A 22,538-nucleotide genomic window follows, 5' to 3' on the forward strand; every position below is an offset into this window, starting at 1 on the left:
CCCACACGTGCCACGCACCCGGGCACCCTCCCTGCTCCAGCTTTGGGGTGACACCAGGGCAGGCAGGTGCCCTACACCCCCCGGTTGGGGTGTCCCCCCGCCCAGGCACCCTGGCACATCCCCCGGGCCGGGAAGGGGAAGCGAAAGCGGCAGGGGAGGGCACCCAGTGCCACGAGGCACCCCGAGGAGGCAGCACCCGCTCCGAGGCTCGGTGGGAGCGCTGGGGGGGTCACAGGGAGGCAGGGGGGAGAGAGAGCTGGGGCGCTGTGCGATGGGGGAGCAATGGGTGCTGTGCGGGGTGGTCGGGGTGCTGTGCGGGTTGGGGTATGATGAGAGCTGCGGAGGTCGGGGTGCTGAGAACAGGCGCGGGTGGGGAGCACGGAGGAGTGCGGGCAGGGACCGAGGAGGGTCCGGGAACGGGGGATATGGGGGGTCCGGGAGCGGCCCCTTTAACCACCTCCGTCCCGCCAGCTAACCGAAAGAGGAAGAGGCGCCCGCCCCGCCCCGCCCCGAGAAGCTCCGGCATCGGCGAGCGGGGCTGGGGTCGGGGTGACGGGGAGAGGGTGAGGAGGCTGGGGGTGCTGAGACCAGAGGTGCAGTTCTGGGGAGTGCAGGGCTGGGTAGGCGGCGCGGGATTTAGGAGTGCAGGATCTAAAGCGTAGGGGTGCAGAACACAGGGGTGCAAACCACGTGTGCAGGATCTGGGGGTGCAGAGCACAGAGGTTTAAGGCTTGAGGGTGCTGTGTACATGGGTACACGGTGCTGGATGTAGGGGTGTAAGGGCCAGGGGTGCTGGGCATGAGGGTACAGGGTTTGTGTGTGCAGGACACAGGGGTGTAAAACATACTGGTGCAAGACTTGGGGTGTCAACAAGGTTCCCCCCACCCTGATACCATTCCGGACCCCCCAGAAAGACCAATGGAGAAGGACATCGACAGCTGCCAGAATGGCGCCAAGACAGTGCCAAGCACTGGGCTGGGCACCGAGGGGACAGAGACACAGGTGAGACCAGGGGGACACTCACGGGGGGGAACCAAGCCCATGGTGGTCATCCCCAAGGGCTGACAGCTGGCATCACCCACAGCTGGACGACTTTGTGGGTGCTCACCCTGACTACAATGAGGAGGAGGAGGAGCAAAAGTACTTTCGCCGCAAGCGCCTCGGTGTCATCAAGAATGTGGTGGCAGCCAGCCTGGCTGGCACCCTCACTTACAGCGTCTACCTGGGTATGGGACTTCCCAGAGACCCCCAAAACAACTTGGGGTGTTCAGGGCATGAGGTGACCACCCCTGGACCTCCCCAGGCCTGCTGCAGATGCAGCTGATCCTTCACTATGATGAGACCTACCGGGAGGTGAAATACAGCAACATCCGGCTGGAGGACATTGACCACAAGGTGTTGATGGGCATCAATGTCACACCCGTGGCAGCACTGCTCTACACACCCATCCTCATCAGGTACGGTCTCACCACCATTCCTGGCCAGCATGGCTCACTGGCATGGCCACCCACGCTTCCCTTCCTTGACCCAACAGGTTCTTCGGCACCAAGTGGGCCATGTTCCTGGCAGTTGGCATCTATGCCCTCTTCGTCTCCAGCAACTACTGGGAGCGCTACTACACGCTGGTGCCCTCTGCGGTGGCCATTGGCATGGTCATCGTGCCCCTCTGGGCCTCCATGGGCACCTACATCACACGGTAGGCATCGGAAGGGATGGGTGGGGGGTGCAGGGGTGCCAGCTAACCCGCTGCTCCACGCAGGATGGCCCAGAAGTACTATGAGTACGTTAACTACAAGGAGGAGCAGGAGAGGCAGCGGGCGCCGCGGGACGCCTGCAATGCCTACATCATCGTCTTCCAGACCATCTTCTACTCCTGCTTCCATGTGAGCCCCAGTGGGGTGGTTGGGATGGGCCGGGGGGGCCACACCAGCAGCACTGAGCGTGCATCCCTCTACATCCTGTAGTTGAGCTTCGTCTGTGCTCAGATGCCCATGGTCTTCTTCCTCAACAACTACCTCTACCAACTCAACCACACGCTCTTCGCAGTGAAGCACTGTGGTGAGGCTGCGGGTGAGGTGCGGGGTGGCATCGGGAGCCCCCTGGTCGGGATTAACCGTGGCCTGTGCCCCAATGGCAGGGACCCTGAGCCATGGCACACTGCCTGGCTTCAACAAGACGGTGCTGCAGAGCCTTCCCCGCAGCGTCAACCTCATCATCGTGGAGAGCGCGTTGATGGCCGCCGCCTTCCTCGCCATGCTGGTGGTGAGCGCTGGGGTGGGAGAGGACAGAGATGGGCTGGACGATGGCAGGACCTCACCTGCAGGTGCTCCGCAGGTGCTGGTGCTGTGTGGCGCAGCGTACCGGCCCATGGAGGAGATCGACATGCGCAGCATTGGCTGGGGCAACATTTTCCAGCTGCCCTTCAAGCACATGCGGGACTACCGCCTGCGGCACCTCTTCCCACTGTTCATCTACAGCGGCTTCGAGGTGCTCTTTGTCTGCACTGGATTTTCCCTGGTATGATCCGTGATGGGGTGGGAGGTGATGGAGCGGGGACAGGTGATGCTGAGCCTGTGCTCGCTGCAGAACTACGGCGTTTGCTCCCTGGGGCTGGAGAGGTTGGCGTATCTCCTCATGGCCTACGGCTTCTCGGCCTCGGCGTGCTCCAGCCTGGCCCTGTGCATGCTGCGCGTGCGCCGGCAGATCCCGCTCCTGGCTGGAGCCTTCATCCACGCTGTACTCCTGGTGACGCTCTTCTGCTGGGCGCCGGAGCCCCGGCACCTGCCGCATGCACCGCTGCTCTACAGCATTGCCGCATTCTGGGGCACGGGCAGCGCCCTCAACAAGACCGGAATCAGCAGTGAGTAGCGGGAAAATCCCGAAACAGCCTAGTTGTCCCCAAAACGCTTTGGTGGTCCCCAAAATAGCCTGGGTTGTCCCAAGTTTTTGCACACATCCTCTCCTCATGTCCCCTGGTACCACGATTTTGTGGCTTCACTCCTTGGATCCACTGTGGTTGTCCCCCATGCCAAGGGGACATGGCACAGGAAAGGGACACTGATTCCGGTCTCTGCCACAGTCCTCCTGGGGATGTTGTACAAGAAAAAGGAACGCCAAGACTTCATCTTCACCATCTACCACTGGTGGCAAGCCCTGGCCATCTTCACTGTCTACCTGTGGTCGGGGCTGCCCATGAAGGTAAGTCCCAGATATGCCCCAGCCCACTCTGAGACATTCCAGGCTTTTTGGGGACACACCCTCACACCAATCCCAAAATTCCCTGTGCCGTAGGCCAAGCTGTCCATCATGCTGCTGACGCTGGTGGTGGCAGTGGGGACATACCTGTGGATGGAGCGGAAGGTAGCACGGAATGTGGAAGTCCGGCTGCCCCGCATCCCACGCCCACGCCATAAAACACGTGGATATCGCTACCTGGAGGACAGCTCGGATGAGACTGGATCCGATGGTGACGGGGACAAGGAGGACAATGACAGGCACCCAACTGAGGCCACCAGCGAGGATGAGCTGCCAAAAGAGGACGGGGAGCAGCTGGGATAGGCGCAGCCTGGCCTGGGCCCCATCCTGCTCTTGGCACTTGAGCGGATTCCACAGCTTCTCCCTGGGTGGGCCCAAAATTCTGCAAATCCCCTCAGGTCAGGATTGCAGCCCGCAAAGTTAAGCTTAAAGCCCCCAGGCAGCCCCCCACATTGGCTGACAGACCCCCTAACTAGCCCATGGACCCTCCAGGTCAGGTGCGTAGTCTCCAGATTGAGCTACAGCCCCCAAATTGTGGTACAAAGACCCCAAATTGTGGTACAGCCCCCGAGGCAAGCCCATAGCCCCCAAAATTAAAATGCATGTGCTCAGGTCAAACCTGCAGACCCCCAGGCCAGCCCCAGGGCTCCCACACAAATCCACAGCCCCTCAGAAAAGGCTCACACCCCCTAGGCAGGTCCCAGCCCTGTCAAATTTGGCCAAAGCCCCCCTCAGGTGAGGCCCACAGACCGCTGAGCAGGTGCACAGACCCTCTAGCAAGGCTTGCCCCCCTGCACAATGTCCTGCAGACCGCAGGCAGACCCCCAGCCCTCCCATATTAGCCCCCAACCAGAGCCCCAGACCCGACAGGGCTACCCTGGAGCCCCCAGGCAGATCGCCACCCAAACTGGCCCACAGCCCTTCAGACCAGACCCACACGCACCCCAGGCAGACCCTGCAGCCCCCCGTAGGTTGTCCCGGAGCCCCGCTAGCCTGCAGCCCCCCTGGCCGGCCCCGCAGACTTCCAGACCCCTCCTATTCCCATTTTTTTTCAATAAATCCCTTCCCTCCATCTCCTTGGACCTCACCTCCTCCATCCTCCGGCCGCACACCCTCAGCGCCCCCTTCCCGAAGCGGAGACTACAACTCCCGGCGTGCTACGCGCTGCCCCGCGCGATGTACGCCGGGAGTTGTAGTCCGCGCCACGTGGAAGATGCCTCCATCTCCCCACTCAAACCACAACTCCCGCAACCGTTCGCGTCGCTCGGCGCCATCATTGCCCCCCCCCGACTTCCGCGCATGCGCGGTGCGGGCTGTTGTTGTGGCGGCGCGGCCCGCGGCTTCACCCGGGCGGGAGCGATGAGCGACAACGATGACATCGAGGTGGAGAGCGACGTGAGTTGGGCCCCCAACCCAGGGACAATCCCTGGGATAACCCCCCGTGGCTCTTCCCCACCTTTGGAGCGCTGGGAATGGGGTAATGTTTGGTTTGTGTGTGTTCTTCCTTCATATGGCGGCGCCCCCCCCCACCGTCTTCTTCCTCTTCCTTCTCGCCCGGGTCGGGGCTCCTCAGGAGGAGCAGCCGAGGTTTCAGTCCGCGGTAGGTCGCTGGGGGCCGCCCCGCAGCGCCCTTGGGATCGGGAGCACGTGGGCGGGGGTTTGAGGGGGGCGGGATTTGGGGAGGGGGTGACATGGAAGGGGCCTGGGGGAATAGGGATCTTGGGGGATATGGGGGTGTGGGGCGCGTCCTGTGGGGATCGGCATGTTGGGGGGGCGTCTCTGGGGTTGGGGGTGTCGAGGGGAGCACCAGTGGGGTTGGGGGTCTTTTTGAGGGGAATACACCTTTGGGCCTGAGGTCTTTGGGAGGGCTGTGGCATGGAGAGGGATCTATGGAGACGGGGATTTTGGGAGGAGAAATCTGGGCTTGGGGGTGTCCTGAAGGGATGGGATTCTTGGAAGGAGGGGACACCAGTAGGGCTGGGGGTCTTTCGGAGAGGAGACTTGGTCTTGGGGAGCGGACACCTGAGGGCTTGAAGGTCTTACGTGGGTTGGGGGCTGTGACATGGAAGGGGATCCATGGAGTCATGTCTTTTGGGGGGGCTGCCGGGTTTGGGGGTGTCCTGTGGGGCTGGGGGTCTTATGGGAGGGACACCAGTGAGGCTTGGAGTCGTCTGGAAAAGGATCAGGGGCTCTTTAGGGGAAGAGGAGTGGGAGGCTTTCTGGGGTAAAGCAGGGTTGTTGGGGGGCGTTACGTGTGGGGCCGAGTCATTTGGGGGAGTGAGGCTATGTTTGGGGGGCACAGGGGGACCACAAGAGGTTGACAGAGGGCATGGAGGGGGCTTGTGCCTGGTTGGTTCGGGAGGCAGGGGAGGAGGTGACCGTGTTCCGGGGGGGGAAAAGTGTTGTGCCCCACCCACGGCGCCCGGAGCTGCCCCGGTAGCAGGAAGCTGGGGAAACCGAAAGCACCGGGAGCCGCCTCCTTCCCCCGCCCTCGCGGCCCAGCTGGAGGCGTCATGGCCACAGAGCCACCCTGGAGGTTCAGCCGAGCTCCCACAGCAGTTCCCAGAGGGGATTTTAGGGGTGCAGGTAGTGGCCTCCTCCCAGTGGCAGCCCTGTCCCCATCTCCCAGGCCGACAAACGGGCTCATCACAATGCGCTGGAGCGCAAGCGCAGGGACCACATCAAGGATAGCTTCCACAGCCTGCGAGATTCCGTGCCCTCGCTCCAAGGAGAGAAGGTGAGTTTATGGAGCGTGCTGGGAGCACAGACAGCACCCACCCATGGTCCAGGCTTCTCGATTTTGGACATTCCCAAGGCTCTCTTGTGCCACAGGAGTCCCCAGTGAGGATCAGAGCCAGGGTGGGATGAGGCAGGTAAAATTCCAGTTTTCCCTCCTGGACTAGGTCTTTATCTTGCCTCTGGCTTTTCCCACTATTGCAACAGGCATCCCGGGCCCAAATCCTGGACAAAGCCACAGAGTACATCCAGTACATGCGTCGGAAAAACCACACACACCAGCAGGACATCGACGACCTCAAGCGGCAGAATGCACTGCTGGAGCAGCAAGGTGGTAGCTGAGATCCAGCTGGAGATGGGGTCTGGCAGGGTTTGAGATCCAAGATCCAGTGGGCACTGGGGTCTACCAGGGATATGATCCATCAGAATCCAGGATCCGGTGGGAGCGGAGATCCAGTGGGAGTTGGGATCTGGTGAGAGCTGAGGTCTGGCAGGACCAGGATCTGGCAGGGTCCAGACTCCAGTGGGAACTGGGGTCCAGAAGAGTTTGGGATCCAGTGGGAGCTGGGGCCTGTCAGGAGCTGGGCTGCAGGCAGGGCTGGGCCCCAGGGTGACACAGTGCCGTCCCTTACAGTGCGTGCGCTGGAGAAGGCCCGAGCCAGCGCCCAGCTCCAGGCCAGCTATCCCGCGGACAACAGCCTCTACACCAACCCCAAGGGCAGCGCCATCTCCGCCTTCGACGGTGGCTCTGACTCCAGCTCCGACTCGGAGCCCGACGAGCCGCAGAACAGGAAGAAGCTGCGCATGGAGGCCAGTTAGGCCCTCGCGCCGCCCCCCGGCCCGCGGCAGGACTCGCTCCCTCCGCTCCTAGAAGCTCTCGGACTGCAGCTTCCCAGCCCTCCCCGGCCTCTTCCCTGCTCCAACCGCGCCGGCCCCGGGGGGAGCCGGCCAGGCCGAGCAGAAGGACTTGGGGGGGTCAGGGAGACTCCCCCGCCAACTCCCCTCCGCTAGCGACCCCCCTCCCCTTCCCTCCTGGTTTTATAGGAGCATTTCTATTTATACCCGGGGACCAGTGCAGTCCAGAACGGGGAGGAGCCGGGCAGCCCCCCCCAAAAAGGAGCAAGCACTGGGGGGGGATCTCCCTATTTATTTTCTCCGTGTACAACTCCACCTGCCCAAGTCGGCAGAGCACAGAGCCGGGCTTGGGGGCTCCTTCCCCACTTCTCCTCCTCCTTCCCTCCCCTGACCCATCCCAACCTCCGTGGCATTTTCCGAACTCCAGTGGCCCATCCCTGCCCCGTAGGTGCCCCTTTTCCCCCCATTTTGATGCCATTCCATGGATCTAAGGTATGTTGTACATACTGCCCAGAGTTGTCTTGCAAGTTAAGGCTTCCCTTTACTATAAGACTATAAATAATAAACAAAAAAAGCCAAAATTCCACTTATTTTATCCTCCCCCGTGGTTACAGCGTGTTCTTGGAATGGGGGAAGTTGGTGCCACTGGATCCAGACGTGGCATCACCTCCTGCCCCACATCCCCAGGGCCACCAGCACACGGCGGGTGTCACTCCTGGTTTATTGATGCCAAAAAGCTCTGCCAGAGCCCCTGTCCCACCTCGGCTCTGGCCAGGATGGCAGCGGGACACCGGGCCCGGAGCAGGCTGGATTTTGGTATTGCTAGCACCCTGAGCACCTCGCTCTGCCTGGCCAGGCTGCCACGGGGATGGGCTGTGCTCCCGGGGCTCGGCACCCTGAGCCAGCAGCAGGACCCCCCTACTTGGCATCGGATGCTGGATCCAGGCTGGGCACGGGATACTGCAGGAAGTGCATCACTGCCCTCGCCACCTTCTCCGGGGCAATGTTATAGACAGGGTGTGTGGCCTGCTGTGGGAGAGAGATGGAGGATGTTAATCACAGAGTCCTGCAATGGTTTGGGTGGCAAGGCAATTTAGGGATCATCTAGTCCAATCCACTGTGCACAGGGAATCTCTGTCATCCCAGATTGCTCCAAGCCTGGTCCAACCTGGCCTTGGGCACTTCCAGAGATGGGGCAGCCACAGCTCCTCTGGGCAGCCTGCGCCAAGGCCTCAGCACCCTCAAAGGGAAGAACTTCCCCATATCTCATCTAAAATTCCCATTTTCCAGTTTGGAGCCATTCCCCCTTGTCCTATCACTCCAAGCCTTTGTCCGAAGCCTGACTCCAGCTCCCTTGTATCTCTTTAGGCCTTTGAAGCAGCTCTAAGCTCTCCCTGAAGCCTTCTCTTCTCCAGGCTGAACTCCCAACTCTTTCCACTACCATTGGATCTGCCTTTCTCAGTGCTGTAGAGTGCTGGTAGCTCATCCCTGCCCACCCCAGCAATGCCTAGCACTTACCAGGCAATTCTCAGGGATACCCAGGACCACCTCATTGTGGAGGTCTCCGCTTCCGAAGTGCTGTGCAATGGCCAGCCCGCTCAGGCAGTAGCAGGTGTGGTAGAAATCCCGGGATCTGTATGCAAGGAGATGCTGGGATGATGAGGGGCATCTGGGCATCCCTGATGCCAGGCAGCCCTGTGGTCCCCCCTGCACTCACTTTCCTGGCTTATCCAGGAGTCCACCAGCTGGGCACTGGCAGCACAGGAGAATGTATTCCTGCAGTGCCAGCTGGTCGAACATCCAGTGTGCCATGCTCAGCGCCGGATCCCCTGGAAGGGAAACCCAGAGAAGAAACCCCAGAGAAGGTGTCAAATCCCTCGAGATGCCATTCTGGAGACAGAGGAAGCCTGTGGCAACTCACCTCTGGCATGGAGTGCCCGATGGAGCAGGGGCAGGAGCCCAGCTTGCCAAAAGGAGTAGCACCCATCCACCAGCTTGTTGCAGCGGCCCTGGAATCCGCCCTCGAAGCGCATCTGCCGCCCAGTCACCCAGTGCTGTGGGGTAATGGGAACCAGTGTGGGACCAAAGATCCCCAGCAGGATGAGACCTCCAGTATTGCGGAGAGGGGTCACTCACCAGCAAGCTCCGGAGGTTCAGCAGATGTTCCTGCTTGAGGATGACCAGCGCGGCCACGCCGCAGAAAGTGTAGCCGCCATGCGCCTCCATGCCTGGCACACCGCCGATCCCGCCCTCCCAGTTCTGGCACCTGTGGGAGCGGGGTCAGGGCGGCAGGAATGCCAGGAATGTCATCCCATGTCCCCCACCTGTCCCCGGATCTCACCTGGCGATCCACTCGGCTGTCCCAGCGAAGAGTGCAGGTGTCAGGATGTTGGTCAGCGAGGCCACTGAGGCGGCGCAGTAGGCGCTCCTGGGGGAAAAGGGTGCCCAGACATTCAGGAGATGGGTGCTCAGGGATGTGGCACTGGCACCCCAAAGCAGCACCAGCTCCCTAAAATTACACTGGCTCCCCAAAACAGCCCAAGGTCCCTGATCCAGCAGTGGCTCTCTGCAATGGCACCCTGCCATGGCAGTAGCTTGTGTCAATGATCCCCTGCCATGGCACCAGCACCCCAAAATAGCACTGGCTTCCTAAAACTACACCTCCTCATGGCACTGGCTCACTGGCTTCCCACCACAGTACCAGCTCCCCAAAACAGCACTGATACTCTAGTACAGCACCAGCCACTCCCCAAAACACCACCAGCTCCCCAAAACACAACTGGGCCCCCAAAACTGCACCCTGCCATGGCATTGGCTCCTTAGAATGTCACCAGTTCCCAGCACTTGCTCCCCAAAACAGCAGTGACTCCCCAAAATTCTACCCCAAATTAGCAGTGGCTCCCCACCATAGCACCAGCTCCCCAGAACAACACTGCCTCCCAAAAACATCACCAGCTCCCAGCCCTGAACCCCCAGAATGGCACCAGCCCCCTACCATAGCATCTACTTCCAGCACTGGCTCCCCAAAATGCCCAGTGCTCTCCAGAACAGCCTCCCCATGCAGTCCTCACCCACCTGACATCCACCTCTCCACCCACGTGCATGAGAAAGGAGCCATCCGGCTGCTTCAGGGAGTGCAGGTACTCCAGGAGCTTCTTCCTGCGGGAGCCAGTGGCTGTGAGAGGGGGGACAGGCACCCCATCTCCCACCCAGCTTCTCCCGGGCCCCCGGACCTGTCGATGATGCCGAAGGCCTCCTCGGTGCCGATGATGCAGAGCGCGTTGACGGCGGCGTAGGTGGGGGCAAGGTGGGGGTGCTGGCCGGGACCCCCCCCAAATCCCCCCTGGGGGCTCTGGCACCGCCTCAGGAATTGGCAGACACTGTGGGAAGGTGGGGAAGGGAGTCAGTGTCACCTGTGTCACCCCGCTGGGGTGATACATCCCCTCCCAGCCTTGTGAATCCCCCCGAGGTCAAAGCCGGGGGTGTCACCCTCCCATCTCCGTCGTCACGAGGAAACCGCCGGAAGAATGGGCGGCATTGATGGTGGCAGGGAGACAAAGCGCTCCTTTGCTCTGGGGACAGCAGGAGGTGGCACCTCCAGAGTCACGCGGGTGGCCAGCAGCGACAGTGCCCATGGTGGAGTCCCCCAGCTCTCCCCACTCACTCAGAGGCCACCGACTCAGGAATGGGCTCATCCAGCAGCTCCAGGCTGTGCAGGATCCAGTAGCAGAGCCAGGGGCGGCTGGCATCCAGACACTGCAGGGACAGAGGAGACAGTCAGGGAATGTCACTGGACACGGCAGGAGTGAGGAGACAGCCAAGAGAACCCCTAGAGCATCTCTGGGATGAGCATGGGCACACAGGGAATGCTGTGTCCACTCTGAGGCTGGCAAACCCCCGGCAACAAACAGCCCTGGTGACAGCCCCAGGGCGAGGGGTTCGCCCCATCCAGTGGCTCCAGGTGGCATATCCGGCATTCCCGGTACCTCATAGGCTTCAGTGAGCTGCCGGAGGCCTCTTTTCAGGTAATGGAAGTGCTTCTCTCGCTGCAAGACGTACCTGGAATACAGAGGCTAGGATGAGCAGGGAGGGTGGCCTGAAAAAGCAGGGGGACAGTGGCAGGAGAGGCAGAATCCTACTGCAGCACCCACTGGGGTCAATGGCTTTTTTGGGACAGGAGTTATTTATGGTTATTGGGAGTTTTGATACTCACTGTGAGGAGTGATGGTTTGTCTTGTAGGCATCATAGACCTCCTGCACGATGTCCTCTACCTTAGACTAGTCCAGGAAAAACGGGAATAAAGACTACAGTAAGTTCCGGAAAGCGGCTCTGTACATCCCAAACATGATCCCCACTGAGCCCTGCAGCTTCTACCCCATCCCAGGGGTCTACCCAATTCACAGCCTCTTCTCACCCAGTAAAACCAAAGTAGGAATTCCCAGGAGTTTTGTGCCCCAAATTATGCCAGAATCCAGCACCATCCTGTGCTGCTTTACAAATCCAGCTTGAGTTTGGTTCATGGCAAGACTGTCATGGAAAACACCCTCCTGCTCACGCTGGGATAACCGGGGACTTGGACACTCTAAGCCACAGTAATCCTCAAGGAAATATCCTGGGATCAACCTCAGGGGTGAGGAGGGGCCGCATGGGCACCTGCATTCATGGCACTGTGTCCTGCCAGGGCAGAATTGAGCAAGAACCCCATAGATTGGGAAATTCGAAGCCACTTTTTACCCCATTCCAGCACCCAGGGCAGCTGCCAGGGCTGGGTCAAGACAGAGGGATGGAGGGGAGAGTCTGGCTGCTCCAGGACCCCTCTCCCTCCCCCGACAGGTTCTGCGGGACGTGTCCCGCGGAAGCTGCCGTGGCTGGCGGGCGGGAGCACCGCCGGGCCCCCCAAAACACTGGACACTGCTGGGCGGTTGTGACACGGGGAGTGAGGACAGCAGTTGCGTAAGGATACTGGGATAGGGATCACCCGGCCCTATGGCACCCCTGAGCCCGGTCCCAGAGCAGCCCTAAGCCCAGCCCCACGGCAGCCCGGCATCCCGAACCCCACTTCCATGGATTCCAAAGCCCAGCCCCGCGGCAGCCTCGCACTCCAGACCCCACTTCCACTGCACCCCAAAGCCCAGCCCCACGGCAGCCTGGCAGCCCACATCCCACCGCCCCAGCACTCCACGCCCCCCCCTGCATCCCCCCGGCATCCCCCGGCACCTGCTCGGCGGAGGTGCAGGTCCGCAGCCCATCGTCCCGCAGCCGCCGCCGCCCGCCGGGGCCGGGGGCCGCTCCCGCCATGCTGCGGCCGCGGGGGCAGCGGGCGACGGCGGCCGGGAGGGGACGCGCGGCCGCGCTCCTGGCCGCGCCCACCACACGTGACCACGCCCCTTCCAATCTGACCACGCCCCTTCTTTCTTTGTCACGCCCAGCCTCGGCGCGCGTGCGCGGAGGAGCCATTCCCCCCCCCCACCCCCCCGGGACGCTGCGTCATCGTGATGTGACGTCATTGATTGCATCATCATAGAATCCACGGGTTGGGTTGGAAAGAACCTTAAAGTCCATCCAGTTCCATCTCCTGCTATGGGCGAGGAGACCTTCCACTAGAGCAGGTTGCTCCAAGCCCTATGCAGCCTGGCCTTGGGCACTTCCAGGGATGGGGCAGCCACAGCTTCTCTGGGAAATCCACTCCAGTGCCTCACCACCCTCACAGCAAAGAATTTCTTCCCAATATGCAATCTTCACCTCCTCTTTTCCACTCTGTAGACACTCCAGCAGCTCCCTGTCCTTCTCATGACAAGGACACCAGGGCTAGACACAGTGTTCCATGTGGGGTTTCACCCGAGTGGAGTAGAGGAGGACAATCCCTCTCTCACCTGTTGCCCATGCTGCCAGTGACACAGCCCAGGACATGGGTGACTTTCCACGGTTGCCAACACATGTTGCCAGTTCATATCCACCCTCTCATCCCCCCTACATTCCTGTCAGGGCTGGTCTCCATCCCATCACTCCCATCCTGCACTTATCTCGGGAGTTGTTGTGATCCGTGTGCCAACCCTTCCCTTGGCCTTGCTGATCCCCACGAGGCTCCCATAGGAACCATGTCCCTGGACAGGACAACCTGGACAACCCACCCTTGTCCAGGTCCCACTGGGTGCAATCCCATCCTTCCTAAGTGTCACCAGCCCCTCTGGTGGAGCTCTGTGTCCCCCGAGTGTCCCCTGCTGTACCCCCTCTGTCCCCTTCCCAATGCCCCCAGAGAAACCCCGGGTATATCCCTCGGAGTCCCCACTGGTCTCCCTGCTACATCGCCTGTCTCCCACCTCCTGTTTTCCAGAGCATCCCCAACATATCCTACGGTGCATTCCTGGCTCTGTCCTCCCGTTCTCCCCAGCTCTCTTCTCAGTCCATCCCCCGTGTCACCGCCCAATTCCCCACAGCATCTCCCGGTGTATCCCTGGTGTATCCCCGGTGTCCCTTCCCCGGCTCCCCACAGCATCCCCCGGTCCATCCCCGGTGTCGCCCCCCTCGTTTCCCCTCCCGGTGCCCCCTCCCGCCGCCGCCTCCCCCCGCCCCGCCCCGCCCCGGTGCATCCCCCGGTGCCAGCCCGGCCCGGCGCGGCGGCGGCGGCGCAGCTCGCGGCCCCGGAGCGGCCCCGGTGTGGCGGCGGCGGCGGCCCGGGCCCGCCATGGCCAAGCAGTACGACGTGCTGTTCCGGTTGCTGCTGCTCGGGGACTCGGGCGTGGGCAAGACCTGCCTGCTCTGCCGGTTCACCGACAACCAGTTCCACCCCGCCCACATCTCCACCATCGGTACCGGCACCGGCAGCGCACGGCGGCCGCGGCGGGAGCGGGGAAGCGGGAGCATCGGGGAAGCGGGAGCAGTGGGGAGGCGCAGCACCGGGGAAACGGGAGCATCGGGGAACCGGGCAACGGGGAAGACCGGGAGCCGCAGCACCGTGGAAACGGGAAGCCAGAGAACCGGGAACACCGGGGAAACAGGGAGCCGCGGCACCGGGGAAACGTGAAACCGGGAGCAGCAAGGAGTCGGGAGCAATGGGGAGGCGCAGCGCCGGGTAACCGGGAACACTGGGAGCCGCAGTACCGGGGAAAAGGGAAACCGGGGAACTGGGGAGCTGTGGGCACCAGGAACTCGCGAGTACTGGAAAACCGCAGCACTGGGGAAACGGGAAAATGGGTAACCGAGGAGCAGGAGAAGCGTGGAAACCGGAGAACCGGGAGGAGAAGGGAGACTCAGCAACCGAGAAACGGGAATCCAGGGAACGGGAAAACCGTGGGCATCGGGGAACTGGGACTGCCAAGCAGCTGGAAAGCCACAGGATGAGGGAAACGGGAAACCAGGGCATCCGGGAGTCGTGGGAACCAGGGAATCGGGCAATGGTGGGCACGGGAAAAACGAAGGCACCGGGAAAGGGTTAACCGTGGGCACTGGAGAGCTGCAACGCTAGGAACATGGGGAAGAGGCAACCAGAGAGCGGGAAAACCGTGGGCACTGGGGAGAGGGAAAACTGTGGGTACCGGGGAGCCAGGAGCATCAGGAGTCACAGCACCAGGGAACCGGGAAGCCGTGGGCATCGGGAAACGGTAAAACCACGGGCATTCAAGCCGGGAACCACCGGGAAGCTGCAGCATAGGGAAGCTTGGAACCCGGGAGCTCCAGAGAGCCGCGGCTCCAGGGAACCAGGAGCATCAGGGAGCCAGGAAATCATGAGCACAGGAGAGCCGGGAGGACCAGGCACCTCTGGCATGGGGAACTGGGAGCAGCGTTCAGCCAGGAACTGAAAGCATTGGGCAGCCACAGCACCGAGAAGCTGTAGCTCTGAGGAAGTGGGAGAACTCAACAGCTGCAGCACCAGGAAACTGGGAGCACCGGGAATCACCACCTGGCACTGGGGCCTCCTGCCAGGCCAGGCACTGGGTGTGGGGACCAGCACCAGGCCATGGTGGGGCATGGGGTGGGTCAGGAGAGGGGATCAGAGGGCCCACAGTGACAGCAGCTCCTGCAGAGGGAAACACCAGGACACCCCACAACCTCTCCCATTACAATCCCAGGTGTCGACTTCAAGATGAAGACCATCGAGGTGGATGGGATCAAGGTGCGGATACAGATCTGGTGAGTGGCAGGACTGGATCCCAGGGGGAAGAGGGAAGAAATTTTGAGGGGTCTGAGTCCCACACCCAAGGTAGGGGCTGAGCCCTGCCAGACTCATGCCATGGGTGGTGGCACTGATCCACTGTCCCTGGGCAGGGACACAGCTGGCCAGGAGCGGTACCAGACCATCACCAAGCAGTACTACCGACGGGCACAGGTATGGGGGCTCCCTGTCCTGGTGCACAGGAGAGGGGAAACCGAGGCACAGTTTTGGGGTGTCAACAGCCGCCCCCCCACCCCCTGCAGGGCATTTTCCTGGTGTATGACATCAGCAGCGAGCGCTCCTACCAGCACATCGTGAAGTGGGCGAGCGACGTGGATGAGGTGGGAGTTCAGGGGGGAGGCCTGGAGGATCCCCAGCCGTGTGTGTGTGGGTCCTTACTCTGTTCCCCTGCCCAGTATGCACCTGATGGCGTCCAGAAAATCCTCATCGGGAACAAGGCGGACGAGGAGCACAAGAGGCAAGTGCCCAAAGAGCAAGGGCTGCAGGTGAGCAGGGGCTGCTGTGTGCCCCCCCCAGGGGGCAGGACCCCTCCTGCATCCCCAGCATGGTCAGCCTCTCCCTGAGCCCCCTCTGCACTCAGGACCTCGACAGCCCTCCTGCAGCCCTACCTCTATCCGGAACCCCCAAGCACCCCTGGCCCCTTCGAGCATGACCAAGGACCCCCCCTCACCCTCCTGCAGTGTGTACCCAGGCACTCCAAGCTGCACCAGCTCCTCCAGCGTCCAGGAACTCTCTTTCCCTCCACTCCTGCAGTGGTTGTGCACCGCCAAGGCTCCCTGTTCCCCAGCTGCAAAACGTTCAGAGACCCTCAACCTACCCTTGCACCTCCAGCATGGTCTCCCTGAAGCACACAGTGGCCCCCTTGGTGTTCCCCTTGGGACTTCTTGACCCCAAAAACACTCAGTGTACCTCCCTGCAATCCCAGCATGGCCAGACCCTCCACAAGCCCCCCTCTGCATTCCACATGGACCCAAATAGACTTCCTGCAGCCCTACCTGTATCCAGTGCCCCCCCCCCCCCCATGCTGCTGCAGTCGGAACCGAGGGACCACTGACTCCCCCTCTGCAGCTCCAGAGCATCCAGGAATTCCCTTCACTGCCCAGTGCTACCCCAGGGTGTCCAACAACCCCCAACCCCTCCCGGCACCTCCATCGTGCTCCTCTGCACCCCCAAAGCACCCAGTACCCCCCAGTATCCCTCCCAGTGACCTCTGGACCCCAAAGTACCCAGTGCCCCTACCAGGGCCCCCCGCACTCAACATCCAGCCCCAGGTGTGCCCCTATGCCAGCCCACCCCGGTAGCTCTCCTGTGTGTCCGTGCCCAGCTGTGCATGTTCCAGAGAGGGGGTCCAGGGTTATGGAATCCCCCCTATCCCCAAACTCATGGTACCCTCCCCCCCCCCCCCCCCCAAACCCCTGGTTCTGCAGCTGGCCAGGGAATACGGGATGGATTTCTACGAGACCAGTGCCTGCAGCAACCTCAACATCAAGGAGGTAGGAGGGGCCTGGGGAGGGAAGGGGGCTGGGGGGTGGTTTCTGAGGGGGTACTGGAGGGGTCTCCCAGGTTCACCCTTCCCCTCTCCCACAGTCCTTCACGCGGCTGACAGAGCTGGTACTGCAGGCGCACCGCAAGGAGCTGGATGAGCTGCGGGGGCTGCCCCGCGCCCCCACCCTGGCCCGGCTGGAGGAGGATGAGCAGCAGCCCCTGGGGAGCGAGGACACCCCCAAAACCTGCTGGTGTTGAAGGCTGGGACCCCCCTGACCCCTCCTCCCCAGGCTGTGTCGGGGGGCATGGTAGGGGCAGAGTTGGGGCAGCCCCCATGGAGTGTGGGGCAACACGGGACACCCCCGGGGACAGGGGCGGTGGGAAGGTGGCAAGGGAGGCTCCCCATCCTGGCACCTGTGCCCCCCTCGGTTTGCAGGTAGGGTGAGGGCTGTCCAGGCGCTGTGTGCCCACCCTGTGCCACCCTCTGCCCGTGGGACCCCCGGTTTTACACAGTGGTTTGCAGAATAAAGGTGATGCTGTGGAGGGGCTGGTGGTCCGTGTGCTCCAGGGGGGCTGTGGGCATGATGCCATGGTGGCAGGCACAGCCTGAGTATGGACACCCGAGCAGTGATCAATAATTGAGGGTGATCTGGGGCTGTTGGCATGGTGTCCCCTTTCCAGGCTGGGCACAGGGACAAGGGGCATAATAGTGCCATGGGGTGCCATGGCCACCACTACGGCCTGCCAGGCTACCTGCTGTAACAGGGCCGGAAAGCTTGGTGGTGGCACTGGGATGAGCCAGCAGTGGGATGGTGGCAGGCTGGGATGGGTGGTTACTGGGATGATGGTGGGCACCAAGATAGTGGAACCTACTGGGATCCAGGTGGACACCAGGATGCTGCCAGGCAATGGGATGAGCAGCACAGGAAGGACAATAGTGGGCACTACAGCAGATAGACCCAAGGATGGAGCTGGTACTGGGACCAGTGGCCCCTGAGACTGGTGGGTACTGGGATGAGCAGCACAGGAGGCCCCAGAGGTGATGCCACGGCAGCACCAGGAAAGAAGGAGTCTTCCTTCCTGGCACTTGTCCCCTCCTCCTCTGCCCCACAGAGCCCTAGCTCCCAGATTCCCGTTATTCCCTGACTCCTATTATTCCCCAACTCTCACCGTTATTCCCAACCTGCGGGAACAGGCTGTGCCAGGCTGGGAGCATCCCACATTCCGCAGGCACTAGGATGAGCAGCCGCACCGCACCGTGCCATGAATTATTGAGGCAGGTAGAGCATCACCTTGGCCCCGTGCCACCTTCCTCCTTCCAAGGGTGGGACGGGCGGCTCCGATTTCTCCTGAGCCGCGGTGGAGCCTGGAGACCTTTGGACCATGACGTGAGCACCGGGAAGCCCTTAAGAGGCGGTGCAGGGCACGGGGCACAAACAGCCGCACACCTGCAGCCATGACTGTCCCCATCGCCAAGTCTTTCTATGACCTGAGCGCCACCTCCTTGCAGGGGGAAAAGGTGGATTTTGGTGTTTTCCGGGGCCGCGTGGTCCTGATTGAGAATGTGGCTTCGCTCTGAGGCACCACGGTGCGGGATTACACCCAGCTCAACCAGCTCCAAGCCCGCTACCCCCGGCGGCTGGTCGTGCTGGGCTTCCCCTGTAACCAGTTTGGATACCAGGTAAGTCCTATGGGCTATGAGGCAGGGGGTGAGGAGCTGGGAAACACAGGGCTCTGGATTTCTCCTTCCCCGCCACAGGAGAACGGCACCAACGACGAGATCCTCAACACCCTGAAGTATGTGCGGCCCGGGGGTGGCTTTGAGCCCAACTTCACCCTGTTCCAGAAGTGCCAGGTGAACGGGAGCGACACTCATCCCGTGTTTGCCTACCTCAAGGCTCACCTGCCCGCACCGGCCGACGAGGCCACGCACCTGATGACCGAGCCCCGCTTTGTCACCTGGAGCCCTGTGCGGCGCTCCGATATCTCCTGGAATTTTGAGAAGTTCCTAGTGGGGCCTGAGGGGGAACCGTTCCGGCGCTACAGCCCCCGTGTGCCCACGGCCCAGCTGGAGCCCGACATCCAACGTCTCCTCAAGCTGGCCAAGTAATCCTAGCTCCAGCGTGATCCTGGCTCTGGTGTGATCCTGGCTTCGGTGTCACCCTGGGATGGCTCCAGCTCTCCGTAGAATGACAGCCCCCTCTGAAACCTCCAAGGGGAGGGGGCTCGATGAGGGCAGAGGGTTGGAGCCACTGGGGCGGCGTGGGCTGGTGGCAATAAATGAGCCGGAGGGAGCGTGCCTGGATCCACGTGGTTTTTGAGAGCGTAAATAGATCCATGAGGTTGTTGGGAACATACCCACACTCATGTGGTTTTTGGGGGTTGTTGGGGGGACCAGGAAGGAGGACGCAGCCCTGAGGTGCCAGATCCAGGAAATGGAGGCTCAGGGATAGGTGGGTGCCAGGCCGGCTGCACCCAGTTCCCCATGGGTGTTGCTGGGGCCGGTGCCAAGAGGAACACTTACCCACTCCAGGGCAGTGATTTCCCACACCCAGTTCCTTCCCGCCTCAGGACTATGGAATTCCCAGCAGGGCAGAGCCAGGTTACAAACTCCAGGGCAGGGGGAAGTGGCCCCAAACCAACTCCTTGAGAAGGGAAAATGATCCAAGTCCTTTCTTTGATGGGTTTAGGAGAGCACTGGGAGCGCAATGGGCTCTCCAGTGCTGGGAAGGGCCAAGGAGAAATTGCACAGGCTCCTGGGATGGAAGAAGCCCCGTGCATCAGCCTCCAACACCCTTCACCAACTCCAGGGGGTGAAGCCAACCCCCAAAATACTCCTGCCTGTGCCACCAAGCTGTCATACATCACATTTATTACCCCACATATGAGGGCTCCTGAGGCAGGATGGGGTGGGAATCCCTTTGGATCTTGTTTTGGGGACACTTTTACATCTTCTGCACATGGGGGGCTTGGGGCATGGCACTGCATCCCATCCTTGCAGCCAGGGTCGGAGCCAAAAGGCTCCAGAAACATGGGAGCATCCCAGTGTTGGGTGTTCACTGCATCCAGGCTGAAAGCTTGGAGGTGCAAATCATGTCAAGGACTGTGTTGTCCCCAGAAATTACAGAGCAGGGAACTCCTGGAGCTCCTGGAAGCTCATCCTGGGATACACATGGGGATCAGAACAGCGGGGTCATCTGGCGAGGGTCATCAGGAAGGATGCTGATGGAATCCTCAGCACGGCCACAGAGCAGGCACAGCATGGTATATTCCTGGGGGAAGGAAAAGGGAGGGGCTGGAAAAAGGGGGGCTGCCACAGCCCTGCTCCCCCACAGGGAAACTCGAGCCAGATCCGGTACCTGATCCTCGATTGCAATCAGAGCCAAGGGATCTCATTTCCAGCCCCACCCTGCGCCCTTTTTCCAGCCATGTGCTGCATAGCAGATGTGCCAGGAATGAGGAATGGGGGTCACAGCCCCCTCTCATCACCCATGTTCCCATGCCCAGTGAGCTGGGCTCTCCCCACAAGGCATGGACTAGAGCTGAGGGGACTCCAGGTAGCCCTGAACACAGGGATGTAGCTCTGAATCTTTCGAGGCTCTGTCCCAGGAAAGGTAGGTATCAGCATGTGGAGGGGGAGTGTCTGGAATTCCAGAGGCAAAGTTAAGAAGAGTTTTCTGGGGACAAGAGACAAACCTGGTAGTCGTCCACCACGCTGAAGGTGTACTCATGGCGTGCAATCAGGTGGTGGCAGTTCTTGCACAGGTCTGTGGGGCAGGGGACAGCGGGGTGAGAGAACATGGACAGTGTCCCTGGGGTAGCCCCCACTCCCAATCTCTTGGGACAAACCCCAATCCTCTGTGCCTGCCCTCACTCCCAGGGCATAGACATCCCAGTCCCCAAAGCATCAAGGCCCAAAATTCCCCCCAGAGCAACTCACCCCGCTTAATGCCCACTGGCGGCTCCCTGATAATATCTCTAAAATTTGATATCCTCCTCCTGGGCATTCACCATTCCCACCTTCAGGGACCTTTCAAATATTGGGGCCCCAAAATTTCCCTACTCAAATTAATCCCCCCTTAGGTCTCCCCCTCCTTTGACCTCTGAGCCCTCCCCATCACGCCCCAGCCCTCGAGAGCCCCCACACCCCAGGAGTCCCTCCCAGCCCTCAAGACCCCCCAAAATCCAAGTGCCACCCCCAGCCCTCCACCTGTGCCCTGCAGCCTTCAAGACCCCCAGATCCCAAAGGTCTCCTCCAGCCCTCTCTAACCCTCAAGATCGCCCCAGCTCCGGACTTCAGAGGTCCCCCAGAGCCTTCACCATCCCCCAAGACCTTCAAGACCCAAGGTCTCCCCCAAACCCCAACATTCAACATCCCCGGACCCCCGATCCCTCCCAGCCTTCAAGACCCCCAATCTTCAGCGACCCCTAAGACCCACGGACGGCTGGAGGATCCCCCAAATGTTGCCCTCAAGAGCCGCAGACCCCAAAGGTCCCCTCAGGCCCCCTATCCCTCAAGAATCCCAAGCCTCAGATCCCAAAGGCTCCCCATCCCCTCACGCCCCCACCCCCCTGGTGCCCCCCCACCGCACGGTCGTAGGTGACGATCTCCTCCCCGCCGTGCAGGCCCTCGGCCCGGTTGTCGACCAGCACGAAGTCCCGGCGGCCGCACTGCGCGCAGCCCACGAAGTTCAGGAGGAAAGATCCGCCCTCCAGGCAGGTGGTGCCCTAGGGCGGGAGCACAAGCTGAGACCGGGACCGAGACCGAGACCGAGACCGGGACCGGGACCGGGACCGGGACCGGGACCGGGACCGGGACCGGGACCGGGACCGGGACCGGTGTCGGAACCCCCCGCGCCCACCCTCACCCGCTCCGGGTACTCGGTGCCCACACAGCCGCCGCACATCTCGCACCGCCCTCCCCCGCAAATGTCGCGAGACCTGAGCCGGGGGGCCGGGGCTCAGTGACAGGGCGGGGCCCGAGATGCTGTGTGTGGGCGTGGTCTATGCATTATGGGCGTGGTCTGGCGAAATGGGCGGGGCATACGGGGCTGTGGGGCGCCTTGGGGCAACCAGGAATGATTGCGGGATCTGGGCTAGTTGGGACATTTGGAGCTACCTGGGTGCACCCAAGGCTAGTGGGGGACACCTGGAGTGACCTGGGGAGCATCCAGGGCTAGCGAAGGGCATCCAGGGCTAGCTGGGAGCTACCTGGGATTGGCTGGGGGATATCCAGGGCTAGTGGGAGACCCTGGGAAGTATTTGGGGGACATCCAGGACTAGCTGGGGGACGTTCAGTGCCAACTGTGGGGTGTTGGTAATTGGCTGGGGGACACCCTGGATTAGTGGGAAACACCCAGGGCCAGATGCGGAGTGCCTGTGACTAGCTGGGGGGCATCCAGGGACAGTAGGGGACACACAGAGCTGATTGTAGGGTGGGTTGGGCTAGCTGGGGGTCATCCAGGGCTAGCTGGGGGCTGCCTGGATTAGATGGAGGACAACACGGACTAGTTGGAGGACATCCAGGGCTGATGGGGGTCACCCAGGGCTAATTAGGGGGTGCCTGGGACAAGCTGGAGGAGCTGGAGGTCTAACTCTGGGATGCCTGGGACGAGTCGGGGAACTTACAGGGCTGGTGGAGGACACCTAGGGCTAGCTGAGGGATGCCTGGGACTAGCTGGGGGGCATCCAGGGCTAGCGGGGGGACACGTGGGCTGGCCGAGGGGGGTGGCCGGGGACCCTCGCCGGTGTCGGCGGGGCGCTGCGCCTCTCCGCAGCCTGCAGGTGCCGGTGCCGCTGCCTTCGGCGCTGCTGCCAGTGACGCTGCCGCCAACGGCGCTGCCGATGCCGGTGCTGCCGGTGTCGGTGCTGCTGGTGTTGCTGCCGGTGCCGGTGGCGCTGGCGGCCGGGGGGCGCCGCTGTGCTGCATTGCGGGGCGGGCGGCCCGTCCCCGTCCCCGTCCCTGCGCCCATCCCCGTCCCCGCCCGCCCGGTCGGCTCGGCCCGGCCCTCCCGGGGGGAGCGGGGCTATCGG

General features: G+C 61.9%; 6 protein-coding genes across 10 annotated transcripts; 4 read left to right on the forward strand and 2 right to left on the reverse strand.

Moving 5' to 3' along the window:
* Positions 1-34: 34 nt before the first annotated feature.
* UNC93B1 (unc-93 homolog B1, TLR signaling regulator) lies at positions 35-4,329 on the forward strand. The gene is made up of 12 exons (XM_066320707.1): positions 35-211; positions 911-1,002; positions 1,085-1,226; positions 1,304-1,457; positions 1,535-1,696; positions 1,760-1,883; positions 1,965-2,058; positions 2,138-2,262; positions 2,335-2,517; positions 2,587-2,860; positions 3,080-3,198; positions 3,292-4,329. Exons 2-12 carry the CDS (start codon positions 919-921, stop codon positions 3,556-3,558), a joined length of 1,728 nt encoding a protein of 575 aa, XP_066176804.1. The 5' UTR covers positions 35-211; positions 911-918; the 3' UTR covers positions 3,559-4,329.
* Positions 4,330-4,503: 174 nt separating this feature from the next.
* MAX (MYC associated factor X) lies at positions 4,504-7,427 on the forward strand. 2 transcript variants are annotated; one of them, XM_066320714.1, is made up of 5 exons: positions 4,504-4,650; positions 4,829-4,855; positions 5,885-5,991; positions 6,192-6,322; positions 6,626-7,427. In XM_066320714.1, the coding sequence occupies exons 1-5, from the start codon at positions 4,555-4,557 to the stop codon at positions 6,808-6,810; spliced, it is 546 nt and encodes a 181-aa protein (XP_066176811.1). In that variant the 5' UTR covers positions 4,504-4,554; the 3' UTR covers positions 6,811-7,427. The 2 variants fall into 2 exon arrangements, with proteins under 2 accessions (XP_066176811.1, XP_066176812.1); XM_066320715.1 differs by having other exon boundaries at positions 4,510-4,650; positions 5,885-5,992; positions 6,199-6,322.
* On the reverse strand, positions 7,423-12,772 carry FNTB (farnesyltransferase, CAAX box, subunit beta). Its single transcript, XM_066320710.1, is given in 14 exon segments — positions 7,423-7,875; positions 8,365-8,479; positions 8,564-8,675; positions 8,768-8,900; positions 8,983-9,112; positions 9,188-9,274; positions 9,922-10,005; positions 10,080-10,226; positions 10,511-10,602; positions 10,833-10,905; positions 11,060-11,124; positions 12,065-12,313; positions 12,316-12,422; positions 12,721-12,772. Coding segments are annotated over 14 exon segments (1,542 nt in total). The 5' UTR covers positions 12,758-12,772; the 3' UTR covers positions 7,423-7,764.
* Positions 12,773-12,910: 138 nt separating this feature from the next.
* RAB15 (RAB15, member RAS oncogene family) lies at positions 12,911-17,044 on the forward strand. 4 transcript variants are annotated; one of them, XM_066320726.1, is made up of 7 exons: positions 12,911-13,656; positions 14,917-14,977; positions 15,113-15,173; positions 15,263-15,340; positions 15,416-15,505; positions 16,448-16,513; positions 16,608-17,044. In XM_066320726.1, exons 1-7 carry the CDS (start codon positions 13,533-13,535, stop codon positions 16,761-16,763), a joined length of 636 nt encoding a protein of 211 aa, XP_066176823.1. In that variant the 5' UTR covers positions 12,911-13,532; the 3' UTR covers positions 16,764-17,044. The 4 variants fall into 4 exon arrangements, with proteins under 4 accessions (XP_066176823.1, XP_066176824.1, XP_066176825.1 ...); XM_066320727.1 differs by lacking the exon at positions 12,911-13,656 and adding an exon at positions 13,680-14,807; XM_066320728.1 differs by lacking the exon at positions 12,911-13,656 and adding an exon at positions 13,680-14,448.
* A 563-nt stretch (positions 17,045-17,607) lies between these two features.
* Positions 17,608-19,335, forward strand: GPX2 (glutathione peroxidase 2). The gene is made up of 2 exons (XM_066320725.1): positions 17,608-18,186; positions 18,265-19,335. Exons 1-2 carry the CDS (start codon positions 17,962-17,964, stop codon positions 18,613-18,615), a joined length of 576 nt encoding a protein of 191 aa, XP_066176822.1. The 5' UTR covers positions 17,608-17,961; the 3' UTR covers positions 18,616-19,335.
* Positions 19,336-19,360: 25 nt separating this feature from the next.
* On the reverse strand, positions 19,361-21,678 carry CHURC1 (churchill domain containing 1). Its single transcript, XM_066320733.1, has 4 exons — positions 21,374-21,678; positions 21,098-21,233; positions 20,202-20,272; positions 19,361-19,777 (listed from the first exon to the last, which is right to left on the reverse strand). Exons 1-4 carry the CDS (start codon positions 21,410-21,412, stop codon positions 19,685-19,687), a joined length of 339 nt encoding a protein of 112 aa, XP_066176830.1. The 5' UTR covers positions 21,413-21,678; the 3' UTR covers positions 19,361-19,684.
* Between the last annotated feature and the right edge of the window lie 860 nt (positions 21,679-22,538).

This window comes from Sylvia atricapilla, chromosome 6 (genome assembly GCF_009819655.1).
Source record: "Sylvia atricapilla isolate bSylAtr1 chromosome 6, bSylAtr1.pri, whole genome shotgun sequence".
NCBI classification, from domain to species: domain Eukaryota; kingdom Metazoa; phylum Chordata; class Aves; order Passeriformes; family Sylviidae; genus Sylvia; species Sylvia atricapilla.

What these genes read in the sequence shown, in the direction of transcription:
- UNC93B1 (XM_066320707.1), top strand. Translation starts at nt 919, where the DNA reads ATGGAGAAGGACATCGACAGCTGCCAGAATGGCGCCAAGACAGTGCCA. An exon ending in ATGGGCACCTACATCACACG is followed by an intron (nt 1,697 to 1,759) that starts GTAGGCATCGGA and finishes TGCTCCACGCAG; the next exon opens with GATGGCCCAGAAGTACTATG. An exon ending in GGTCGGGGCTGCCCATGAAG is followed by an intron (nt 3,199 to 3,291) that starts GTAAGTCCCAGA and finishes CCTGTGCCGTAG; the next exon opens with GCCAAGCTGTCCATCATGCT.
- MAX (XM_066320714.1), top strand. Translation starts at nt 4,555, where the DNA reads ATGCGCGGTGCGGGCTGTTGTTGTGGCGGCGCGGCCCGCGGCTTCACC. An exon ending in ACATCGAGGTGGAGAGCGAC is followed by an intron (nt 4,651 to 4,828) that starts GTGAGTTGGGCC and finishes GGGGCTCCTCAG; the next exon opens with GAGGAGCAGCCGAGGTTTCA. An exon ending in CCCTCGCTCCAAGGAGAGAA is followed by an intron (nt 5,992 to 6,191) that starts GGTGAGTTTATG and finishes TTTCCCACTATT; the next exon opens with GCAACAGGCATCCCGGGCCC.
- RAB15 (XM_066320726.1), top strand. Translation starts at nt 13,533, where the DNA reads ATGGCCAAGCAGTACGACGTGCTGTTCCGGTTGCTGCTGCTCGGGGAC. An exon ending in AAGGTGCGGATACAGATCTG is followed by an intron (nt 14,978 to 15,112) that starts GTGAGTGGCAGG and finishes GTCCCTGGGCAG; the next exon opens with GGACACAGCTGGCCAGGAGC. An exon ending in GCAACCTCAACATCAAGGAG is followed by an intron (nt 16,514 to 16,607) that starts GTAGGAGGGGCC and finishes CCTCTCCCACAG; the next exon opens with TCCTTCACGCGGCTGACAGA.
- CHURC1 (XM_066320733.1), bottom strand. Translation starts at nt 21,412, where the DNA reads ATGTGCGGCGGCTGTGTGGGCACCGAGTACCCGGAGCGG. An exon ending in GCACCGAGTACCCGGAGCGG is followed by an intron (nt 21,234 to 21,373) that starts GTGAGGGTGGGC and finishes CTCCCGCCCTAG; the next exon opens with GGCACCACCTGCCTGGAGGG. An exon ending in GGAGATCGTCACCTACGACC is followed by an intron (nt 20,273 to 21,097) that starts GTGCGGTGGGGG and finishes CCTGCCCCACAG; the next exon opens with ACCTGTGCAAGAACTGCCAC.